The sequence below is a fragment of the Capricornis sumatraensis genome, chromosome 19, assembly GCF_032405125.1.
Source record: "Capricornis sumatraensis isolate serow.1 chromosome 19, serow.2, whole genome shotgun sequence".
NCBI lineage: Eukaryota > Metazoa > Chordata > Mammalia > Artiodactyla > Bovidae > Capricornis > Capricornis sumatraensis.
In genome coordinates, this window is record NC_091087.1 from 48519453 (window position 1) to 48532021 (window position 12569).

The window sequence follows — 12569 nt, forward strand, 5'->3', positions numbered from 1 at the left end:
TCTAGGACTGCAGATAGTATGTTTGGTCATTTCAGTTAAAAGCAGTGAGTTTAAGCCTTTAGAGAATTACTCTAATGAAAGTAAAATTGTTACTGTTTAGTCGCTGAGGTGTGTCTGACTCTTCTGTGACCCCCACATACTGTAGCCCACCAGGCTTCTCTGTCCATGGGATTTCCCAGGCAAGAATGCTGGAATGGGTTGCCATTTCCTCCTCCAGGGAATCTTCCCAACTCAGGGATCAAACCCACATTTCCTGCATTGGTAGGCAGATTCTTTGCCACCAGGGAAACCCAAAATACATTTTTATATATATTGAGCATAGACCATTTACTTTATTAACAAATCCATGGCGTCAGAAGTTAGCCAAGGCTTGCAGTTGGGGAAATTCACCAAGATGGAGGTAAGAAGGCAAATGTGGGAATATCTGCTGACTAGGGCTTCTTTCCATTAGTGAAGCCTTCTTCTGGCGAACACCATGCACCTGAAACTCATGGAACCCAGGCTGTGAATCTTCCTAGTGGTCCTCTGTTAAAGTGAAATATTATAACACCTGTGAGCTTCTGAAGTATGTCCAAATTATTGGCAATATGTATTATTGTCTGGATATTAGGTACAAGCATTTTACCAAAAAATCATCTCTGTATCTCTGTACATATAAATATATTTATCACTGAAGTGCAGTCTCCTCTGTTATTTTACCTGCCTCCAGAAATAAGCATCTAGTAGAAGTTTTTCTAGTGAGTGAAGATGGTGTAAATTGATACCCAGGTGATTTGAGTATTATAAACTCTTCTGGTAGGTGTTTATGTTGTAGATTATTCTGTATTAATAAAACCTGATTCAAATGCTTTTTAAAAATCAGGTAGATTTTAGGGTTCCCAGTCATTTAAAAAATTAATAAGCTACCCTCCCTTGAATATTTGGCAATCTCAGTTTCTTCTGAAAGTATTCTTGTTGTTGTTCAGTTGCTAAGCCATGTCCTGACTCTTTGCAACCCCGTGGACTGCAGCACACCAGACTTCCCTGGCCTTCACTATCCTATCCCCAGAGTTTGCTCAAGCTCATGTCCATTGAGTCAGTGGTGCTGTCCAACCACCTCAGTCTTTCCCAGCATCAGGGTCTTTTCCAGTTAGTCGGTTCTTCGCATCAGGTGGCCAAAGTATTGGAGCTTCAGCATCAGTTTTTCCAGTGAATATTCAGGGTGGATTTCCTTTAGGATGGACTGGTTTCATCTCCTTGCAGTCCAAGGGACTCTGAAGAGTCTTCTCCAGGACCACAATTCAAAAGCATCAGTTCTTCACTCAGCCTTCTTTATGGTACAACTCTCATATCTGTACATGACTAGTGGAAAAACCATAGCCTTAACTAGATGGATCTTTGTCAGCAAAGGGATATCTCTGCTGTTTAATACACTATCTGCTGCTCCGGCTGCTAAGTCACTTCAGTTGTGTCCGACTCTGCCACCCCAAGACGGCAGCCCAGCAGGCTCCCCCGTCCCTGGGATTCTCCAGGCAAGAACACTGGAGTAGATTGCCATTTTCTTCTCCAGTGCATGAAGGTGAAAACTGAAAGTGAAGTCACTTAGTCGTGTCCGACCCTTAGTAACCCCATGGACTGCAGCCTTTCAGGCTCCTCCATTAATGGGATTTTCCCAGGCAAGAGTACTGGAGTGTGGTGCCATTGCCTTCTCCGAATATGCTATCTAGGTTTGTCATATCTTTCCTTCCAAGGAGCAAGCATCTTTGAATTTCGTGGCTGCAGTGACCATCCTTAGTGATTTTGGAGCCCAAGAAAATCTGTCACTGCTTCCACTTTTTCCCCTTCTGTTTGCCAAGTGATGGGACTGGATACCATGATCTTAGTTTCTTGAATGTTGAGTTTTAAGCCAGCTTTTCCACCCTCCATCACCATCATCAAGAGGCTCTTTAGTTCCTCTTTGCTTTCTGCCATTAGTGTGGTGTCATCTGCTTATCTGAGGTTATTGATATTTCTCCTGGCAACCTTGATTCCAGCTTGAGCTTCATCTAGCCCAGCACTTCACATGATGTACTCTGCATATAAGTTAAATAAGCAGGGTAACAATATACAGCCTTGATGTAGTCCTTTCCCAGTTGGAACCAGTCCATTGTTCCATGTCCCTTTTTAGCTGTTGCTTTTTGACCTGCATACAGATTTTCAGGGCACTTCCATCTCTTTAAGAATTTTCTAAAGTTTGTTGTGATCCACACAGTCAAAGGCTTTAGCATAGTCCATGAAGCAGAAGTAATTGTTTTTCTGGAATTCTGCTTTTTCTGTGATCCAATGGATGTTGGCAATTTGATCTCTGGTTCCTCTGCCTTTTCCAAATCCAGCTTGTACATCTGAAAGTTCTCACTTCACACACTGTTGAAACCTAGCTTGAAGGATTTTGAGCATGACCTTGCTAGCATGTGAAATGAGTACAATTGTGCGGTAGATTGAACATTCTTTGGCACTGGCATTCTTTGGGATTAGAATGAAAACTGAACTTTTCCAGTCCTGTGGCCACTGCTGAGTTTTCCAAATTTGCTGACATATTGAGTGCAGCACTTTGGTATCATCTTTCAGGATTTGAAATAGCTCAGTTGGAATTCCATCACCTCCACTAGCTTTGTTCATAGTAATGCTTCCTAAGGCCCACTTGACTTCACATTTCAAGATGTCTGGCTCTTGGTGAGTGACCACACCATCGTGGCTATCTGGGCCATGAAGATCTTTTTTGTGTAGTTCTTCTGTGTGTTCTTGCCATCTCTTCTGCTTCTTTAGGCCCTTACAGTTTCTGTCCTTTATTGTGCCCATCTTTGCATGAGATGTTCCCCGATATCTTCAGTTTTCTTGAAGAGATCTTAAGTTTTTCCCATTTTGTTGTTTTCCTGTACTTCTTGGCACGGTTCATTTAAGAAGGCCTTCTTATCTCCTTGCTCTTCTCTGGAACTCTGCATTCAGTTGAGTGCATCTTTTTCTTTCTCCCCTGCCTTTTACCTCTCTTCTTTCTAAACTATTTCTAAGGCCTCCGCAGACAAGCACTTTGACTTCTTCCATTTCACTTTCTTGGGTATGGTTTTGGTCATTGTTTCCTATACAGTGTTACCAATCTCATTCCATAGTTCTTCAGGCACTCTATCAGATCAAATCCTTTAAATCTGTCACCTCACTCTATAATCATAAGGGATTTGATTTAGATCATACCTGAATGGCGGCCTGGTTTTCCTTACTTTCTTCAGTTTAAGCCTGAATTTTGCGTTAAGGTGCTCATAATCTGAGCTACAGACAGCTCCAGGTCTTTCTTTTGCTTACAGTATAGAACTTCTGTTTGGCTACAAAGAATATAATTCAGTCTGATTTTGGTATTGACATCTCGTGATGTCCATATGTAGAGTCGTCTCTTGGGTTGTTGGAAGAGGGTGTTTTCTGTGACCAATGTGTTCTCTTGACAAAACTTTTTGCCTTTGTCCTGCTTCGTTTTGTACTCCAAGGCCAAACTTGCCTGTTACTCCAGATATCTCTTGACTTCCTACTTTTGCGTTCCAATCCCCTCTGATGAAAAGGGCATCTCTTTTTGATGTTATTTTTAGAAGATATTGTGGGTCTTCATAGAATCATTCTACTTCAGCTTCTTTGACCTTAGTGGTTAGGGCATAAACTTGGATTACTGTGATGTTGAATGGTTTGCCTTGGAAACGAACCGAGATCATTCTGTCGTTTTTTAGATTGCACCCAAGTAGTGCATTTCAAACTCTTTTGTTGAGGACTACTTAATGTCTTCTTAGGGATTCTTGGCTACAGTAGTAGATAAAATGGTCATCTGAATTAAATTTGCCCATTCCCATCCATTTTAGTTCACTGATTCCTAAGATGTCAGAGTTCACTGTTGTCATCTCCTGTTTGACCACATCCAGTTTACCTTGATTGATGGACCTAATATTCCAGGTTCTTATGCAGTATTGTTCTTTATAGCATCAGACTTTACTTTCACCACCAGATACATCTACAACTAAGTGTCATTTCTGCTTTGGCCCAGCCTCTTCACTCTTTTGTAGCTATTTCTCAGCTCTTCCCCAGTAGCATATTGGACACCTACCAACCTTGGGGACTCATCTTCTGGCATCATATCTTTTTGCCTTTTCATACTGTTCAGGGGGTTTTCACGGCAAGAATACTGGAGTGGTTTGCCATTGTCTCCTCCAGTGGACCACAATTTGGCAGAACTCTCCACATTAACTTGTCTCTCTTGGGTAGCCCTGCATGGCATGGCTCATAGCTTCACAGAATTATGCAAGCCCCGTCGCCACAACAAGGCTGTGATACATGAAGGGGACATAAAGGTATAGCAAGATTTTTATTTTTCTTAGAAAACATTGCTGCTGCTGCTAAGTTGCATCAGTCGTGTCTGACTCTGTACGACCCCATAGATGGCAGCCCAACAGGCTCCTCTGTCCCTGGGATTCTCCAGGCAAGAACAGTGGAGTGGGTCACCATTTCGTTCTCCAATGCATGAAAGTAAGAAGTGAAAGTGAAGTCGCTCAGTCGTGTCTGACTCTTCGCACTGTAGCCTACCGGGCTCCTCCATCCATGGGATTTTCCAGCAAGAGTACTGAATCTGCTATAAATCATGAACAGAATGGCGATAAAAAACACAAAATGCTATAACATGTAAAGCATAACTTCTGTGATTATAGAATTGTATTTTTTAAATCAGGATTTATCAGTTACCTACCACATCTATAGGAAAGTCTCACTAGTGGATCTGACAGGATAAATTTGCCATAGAATGCACTCCAGGACAGCTGAAAACCAGAACTACTGTATGAAGGTTTTGAACCAATTACATACAGATGATTTTTGTTTCTCGCAATACTGATCTTTTTAAAAATGATGTATGTATGTATTTTTGACTCTGCTGGGTCTCCATTGCTGCATGGACTTTTCTCTAGTTGCAGAGACTGAGAGTTGCTCTTCATTGCAGTGTGTGGGCTTCTCATTGTGGTGGCTCTTCTTATTACAGAGCCACGGACTCCTAGGGTGCTTGAACTTTAATACTTGGCGCACATGAGCTCAATAGTTGGCAATTCCCCGGGTCTCAAAGCACAGCCTCAGTAGTTATGATGCATGAGCTTAGTTGCTCCGTGGTATATGGCATCTTCCTGGACCAAAGTTCAGACCCATGTCTCCTGCATTGGCAGGCAGATTCTTTACTGCTGAGCTACCAGGGAAGCCCATCAATAGTGATCTTAATCTGTTCGTTTAGCCACACAATAAACAGACAACAGCTATCTGTTGAGGCCACTGCAAGTTCATGATTGACAGGATTTTTTTTTACATCTATATAAAATATAGTGTGGTATCATCAGGAGACATGGAAAAAGCTTCCTGAACATTTTTCACATTTTCGTGTGGAAACAGATGCTTACCGCATGTTAGAAAATCTAGACACATGCCTTTTAGCTGTTGATCAAACTGTCTTACAAAGTCATTTGTTAAATCTGTTTTTCCAGAGTGATTTGTGCATTTTGTTTTGAGGTAATAAGTAATAAATGTGGGAGGAAAGTGAAATCACAGACATTGGTAATATTTAATAAGACTGTTCTCATTTCCAGTGGCTTTGAAGCGTATGTTGAATTTTAATGTGCCTCATGTTAAAAATAGCACTGGAGAACCAGTTTGGAAGGTAAGAGAATTTTATTTTAATGGAGATTCTTTCTCTCAGCCCTTATTGGTGGTGGTGGAGGATATTTCTTATAATGCTAAGAGTAACACATTTTAGTTGTAATGCATGAATATTTTGCTTTTATTTAATATGGCTTCTTAATATAACTTTTTTTTTAATTGAAGCATAGTTGATTTGCAATATTGTGTTAATCTCAGGGGTACAGGAAAGTGATTCTATTATATACAGAGATTTCTTTCAAATTATTTTCCATTATAGATTATTACAAGATATTGAATGTAGTTCCCTGTGTTATATGGTAAATGCTTGTTGTGTATCTGTTTTATGTATACTATTAATAGTTTGTATCTGTTAATTCCATCTTTTTCTTCAAAGAGATTATAATGCAATTGATTTGGTTTAAACTTTATGAGATTATAGCCACTTTATACTTCTCTCTTTCTACGAATTAAGAGCAAATCAACTTGGTTACAGTTTGGAGTGTTTTAAAAACTTTTATGAGTCCCTGTAAGTCCTTTGGGTTAATGCTAGTAAAGGTGATTAAAATCATCTATATTGAATTTACAGTTTAAGCTTTAGCAGGGTCCCTCATTTTCCTCTTCCTTCCTGTTTATTTGCAGTCATCTTCCTGTTGCCCTTTGCATTACTTATTATTTCTAGTGCCTATGTTGCTGCTGCTACTGCTGCTCCTAAATCGCTTCAGTCGTGTCCACCTCTGTGCGACCCCATAGACGGCAGCCACCAGGCTCCCCTGTCCCTGAGATTCTCCAGGCAAGAACACTGGAGTGGGTTCCCATTGCCTTCTCCAGTGCATGAAAGTGAAATGTGAAAGTGAAGTTGCTCAGTCGTGTCCGACTCTTAGCGACCCCATGGACTGCAGCCTACCAGGCTCCTCCTTCCATGGGATTTTCCAGGCAAGAGTACTGGAGTGGGTTGCCATTGCCTTCTCAGAGTGCCTATATTGAGCATATGAATTAAATAACTTGAGAATTTATGGGGTTCAGAATTGTGTCAAATTCTTTCCCTACCCATCACTTCTCTTATCACAAGATTAATAATATGGTATTGAGGTGTAAAGAAGAATTTGAATTCTGCAACATCCAACCTTTTGTAACTAGAGCAGGAGGATTTTCATAAATAGTCTTTGAACTTATTAAGCATTAGTTTTGAGAGTGACTACTTTTTGAAGGTGAGAGTCACTCAGTTGTGTCTGATTCTTTGCGACCCCATGGACAATACAGTCCATGGAATTCTCCAGACCAGAATACTGGAATGGGTAGCCTTTCTTTTCTCCAGGGGATATTCCCAACCCAGAGATCGAACCCAGGTCTCCCGCATTACATGCAGATTCTTTACCAGCTGAGCCACAAGGGAAGACTGATTTTTTACTTCTCTCTTTTAAGAAAGGATATATGTGAACTGGATAGGGGAGTGTATCTGAGTTTACTGTATGTTCAAAGTCCTTTATTATAGCTTAAGATATAATAAGCTATATCTTATTGTAGTCTCTAGTATGTTATAGTCTCTAGTATGTTTTTTAACCTAGAGAAAAGTATTTTATAAGAAGAATTTATATACTAATTTACCTTAACAAGAGTAATAACACTTCTAAAGAATGAATTACTAGGTAAGTGGACATTTTGGTAAATAATTGTGAAAAATATTAAATTGAGGTAAGTATAAGAATTCAGTATATTAAAATAAAATGTACTCAGACTTCCTGGCGGTCCAGTGGTTAAGACTCTGTGCTCCCACTGCAGGGGTCTTGGATTCAGTCCCTGGCTGGGGAACTGACAGTCCAGTGTGGCAGAAATAAAACAAAATGTACTTCAACAGTATCTTAATATTGGGTTCTCTATTGACTGTTCATTGATAATTATGTTTTAAAAACACGTGACTCTTGTTTTTAACTAGGTGCTCATTTATGACAGATTTGGCCAAGATATCATCTCCCCTTTGCTATCTGTGAAGGAGCTGAGAGACATGGGAATCACTCTGCATCTGTGAGTTTTAACATATTTCTAGAAATGGCATTTGTTTTCAAATACATTGTTAAAAAATATTAGCCACCCTGAAATCAAATTACTAGGGGTGTTTATTAAGAAAATAATGCTAGCTTATAGCACTTGTATATTGGAGAAGGAAATGGTAACCCACTCCAGTGTTCTTGCCTGGAGAATCCCAGGGACAGGGGAGCCTGGTGGGCTGCCGCCTATGGGGTTGCACAGAGTTGGACATGGCTGAAGCGACTTAGCAGCAGCAGCAGCTTAGGACTTGTATATAGAAAACAACATGTTTTCCTCTTATCTTCTCTTATTAAACCTTTTATTTCCAAAGGAAAAAATAATCCTCAGTCTGAGAATTTAAATTTCTCTTTTGTGTCTTTTCCTACAGATTAGTTTGCTCTCTATGTAAAGGAAAGGAACTGGTTGTCTGAAGGTCTCTTTCAGCTTTGAGATTTTTTTGTTCTTTTAATTGAAATACTCTTTTTATAAGGAAATACTCTTTCAATAATTGTGATTATTAATAGTAGCAGGAACATCGGCCTTGCTTGATGCTTGTATTTTCTCTCTCTCAAGGGTCCCGTATTTATGTCGCATATAGGACTTACTTCAATGTTTGTAGTCGTAGTTTTACCTGTTCTCCTCCTCTCGGTCTGTATTGTCACATTATTTTAGGTAAAAAGAAATAGAAAACACATTTTTAATTTCAAAGAATCACTCCCAATTCCTAATTGGATTTACTTTCCTCCCTTTCAAAGATGAGCAATGTTTCAGTTGTAAAAATTTTTTGATGTCTGATGACAGGTAGAGCTTTCTGTTTATTATTCTTTGTAGTTACACTAATACTTAGCCTCACTATGTTATTTGGCTGTCAGAGTGGTCATATATGAAAGTAAAATAAGTACAGTTATCAAGTAAAACTATAGTTCATTTATTTCAGGGAGGAATAAGAAAAACACACTTTTTTAAAAGAGGAATATCTAAATTGGTAATCTTTAATTTGAAAATTTTAAGTAACTAGGAAATAATGACAATCTCCAAAGGAACTTTCTGTGTTGTCTTCTTAACCACTGAATTTATTTGATTATATTCCTTATGATACGACTGCTAAAGCAAATAAATTGCGTTATTTTGCATACTTAGCCTAATAGAACAGGCTTATATTCTTGAATAGCTACTAATACTTTTATGTACTGAAGGAGTCCAGTTTTATGGCATTGTAACCTATTTGCATTTTGGTTTTTTAGGACATTATCAGTTTTCATTCTGTGATATTCTAATATGTTGAATTATAACATGCTCTTATTGGGAATGTGATTTAGATCTCCAGTGAATAACATATCAGAATCTAGTTAAATTCTTAAATTCTTCAGTTTTATATTAAATATTTGTTGTAAATAGGCTATTACATTGATTCTAAAAAATCATTTTAGTTTTTAATATTTATGAAATTAGAGTCTATCTTATTGATGCCATGGCATAGTTTAATGGGCACCATTTTTCTGTCTGTTTAATACATTGTAAAATTGATAGCATCTTAGGTTTGATGAAATATAATATTTGACAGATTTTTCCTTTCATTTTTATGTCAGACTTAAAATACACATCTCTTGTTGGTGACTTGTAATGCTTATGACCTGAACTGAAGTTAAGGTTTATGCCATCCTTGAAAATGATGATGTGTTTTAAGCATTGGTTATTTTTGCTGCCATACTGTTTTAGGCAGCAAATGAATTTTTATTCTATTTTATTTTACAAATGAAAAGACAAAAGTTTGTAGAGTTTGAGTGATTGTCCCATTATTGTATAGGTAATTAATTGCAGAGTTGTGGACAGATTGCTTGGCCACTTACGCTGGGCTGTTTGTCTACTGAACCATAGTAGCTCTGAAACAGTGACTAACAAAAGCGAAGCCTCAGCACTTTTAAAGAGTAACAAGATATTCTGCCATCTGAGAGTTGTGTGTTCTTGCTGCATACATGTTGCTACTGACATGAGAACATGAAAAGATTATTAATAAATAGCTACTCTTGTAAATTGCTATGCACCCTGTGTCTGACTGTTCTTCCTTTTTTTTGCTGGAGAATGTTTCATCAGTTATTGTAAATAATCTGCAAATTGGTTTAAGTTGATTTGTAAAAAACAATAATTACAGGTTTCATTTCCAGATCACAAAAAGGTGGTTGTGACCTTTTAGATAGTTGGATAGTTTAGCAGCAGCCAGACGTATGGAAAGGAGTTACTGACTGTGGACTCACTGGCAGCATGGGCCTCTTTCTCTCTCTTCTTCATAGAAGGATGACTGAAATATTTGTATATATAAAAGGATATATGTGGAAGATTGTATATGGGATATTGCTTACAGAAGGATGACTGGAATATTGTAGAAATAGAATATTTCTCTTTTTTTGCTGATATAAAAACATGGTAAAATCTTACAGTGGTGAATAAAGACATTTTGTCATTTATTTGCTATTGGGATATTTGAATGACTATACTTCCTGAATTGTAAAAGAAAAAGCTATCAAGTTGTACAGTCTATGAGATGCTTAGCTGATCTCTTATGCATTCTCATGAAGCAATAAATAGAATGATATATATTGTCTTAAAGATTTAAGGGAAGCATTCATATACCTTTCATTTAAAAAATGTATTTGCTTTTATTTATAGCTAAATTTTTTATCGCTTCTAAAGATTCTAAAGACAGTTCCAGCTTTCTGTTTTCCCTCTGTTAGAGAATAGCAGTTTCCTCCCACTTACCTCCTCCCACCATATTTCTATGAAAAATGGAAATAAAATTGATTTTGAATGTTCATTAGTTCTCATTCAGAGAGAATATTGGTAGAAGGGACTCTGACCGTAAGAGGTATTAGAAGTAAAGTGATTGAAGTAGAAGAAATTAAAACTGAGATTAGGATCTTACTAATAAATAATATTAACATTCATACAAGAAGAAAGATGGGTTAAATGATTAATTGTAGTAAGAGCTTTTAGAGTACGGGTCACGTCCTTGAACTGGTAAACTTCTAGTTTGAGAAGTACTGTTTTTACCTATCTTTTTAGATAAGTCACTAAGAAAAAAGTAAATTTTATATTCTTTACATCTTATAGGCTTTTGCACTCTGATCGAGATCCTATTCCAGATGTTCCCGCGGTGTACTTTGTAATGCCAACTGAAGAAAATATTGACAGAATGTGTCAGGTAACATGAGTTCTTATTTTCTTGATTCTTAAAGGTGGAAACTTTTTTTTTTTTTTAGATGTCCATTGTGAAAAATCAGAAATTTCCTTACCCAATTTTCCACTTTGATTTCTGAGACTATCTTTGAATATTCTGTAGACTGAAAGATTTAAATTTTTTTGACTGATTAAGCACTGTATTTATTGAAAATAACCCTTGCCTTAAAAAACAGAATACCTAACTATATTGGCTTTAATATAAGAATAGGAATATAATTCTAAGAATAGGAGGTCCGAGTTGGTACAGCAGCTGTGTTAGACAAAGATTCAGGCCTCTGGTATCTTTTTGACCTATCATCTTCAGTTTGTCATTTTCCGTTGTCTTGGTTGTTGCTTCACATACACAAGGTGGTAGCTGCAATTTTAGATATCACATCTATGTGATATAGGCAAGAAGAAGGGATGGACTATGATAGCCCTGACTCCTGATTTTAATCAAGAAAGCTTTCCCAGAAACTCCCAGAAGACTTTGGTTTATATCTCATTGCATAGAATTAACATCAGGGGAGGTCACAAAAGTTAAGCTTTAGATGAGTGTATTGCCACCCCCAAATAAAATCTTTTTTCTTTTAGCAAAGGAAAAGGGGAAATAGATATTGGATAGGTACCTAATAGTGTCTGCAGTAAGTCACAGGCTCTTTACTTGCTGACTGTTGAATCAAATTTCTGTTTGTTTGTGAAGGTCACATATTTTGTGTCCTATATAGCTAATAATGCCCAGCTTTCTTTTACCCTGCATAAACCTCGGTTATGCCAGTTTTTGAAGAAGTACAGTTTATAAGTCCTTTCCTCTTTCCTTGTTTTAAAACAGCTTTATTGAAATATAATTCACATACCATACAGTTAACCCTGTTTTGTTTTGTTTTTTAAAAAACAGTAAGACAGATTTTATTTGAGCCTCTGGCATTAGTGCAGAACTGAGCTCAACGCCAAATACAGCAAAGACAATCGGGGATTGATAGCTGATGGGTGGAATGAGGGGCTCTATGGATGGGAAATTACTAAGAGGAATAATCTATTATTGAACATTTTCATCACCTTAGCTATTACATCCCTAACCCCTGAACCCCCAACCCTAAGGTACTGTTTGTTTCTGTACATTTGTCCATTCTGCATATTATGAATAGAATCATGTATATTGTTTGCTGTATCTGCCTTCTTCCTCTTGGTGTAATGTTTTCAAGATTCATCTATACTGTAGTTGTATCAATACTTCTTTCCTTTTTATTGCTGAATAATATTCAATTGTTTGGATATACCAGATTTTAACCATTTATCATCTGGTTTGCTTCCACCTTGTGGCTCTTGTAAATAATGCTTCTGCAAACATTTGTGTACAAGTTTCTGTGTAGACCTATGTTTTGATTTCTCTTGTGTCTGTGAGCACCTAGGAATGGAACTGCTGCATCAAGTGATAACACCACGGTTAACCTTTTGAGGAATTGCCAGACTATTTTCCAAAGTGGTTGCATCACTTTTTATTCCATCCGGCAGTGTTTGAGGGTTCCAGTTTCTCCAGTCCCTTGCCAGCAATTTTTATTATTTGACAGTTGATTGTAGCCATTCTAGTGAGTGTAAAATGGTATCTCACTGTGGTTTTGATTTGCATTTCCCTGATGATTTATATTAAACATTTTTAC

General features: G+C 37.6%; 1 protein-coding gene across 1 annotated transcript in view; it reads left to right on the plus strand.

The window, feature by feature from the left end:
• The window catches only part of SCFD1 (sec1 family domain containing 1), a 109206-nt gene that overhangs the window by 1914 nt on the left and 94723 nt on the right, over positions 1–12569 (plus strand). Inside the window, exons 2-4 of the mRNA XM_068991605.1 lie at positions 5616–5686; positions 7601–7689; positions 10801–10891. Of these exons, the coding sequence (XP_068847706.1) occupies positions 5616–5686; positions 7601–7689; positions 10801–10891 (251 nt within the window). The remainder of the gene's footprint in view (positions 1–5615; positions 5687–7600; positions 7690–10800; positions 10892–12569) is intronic.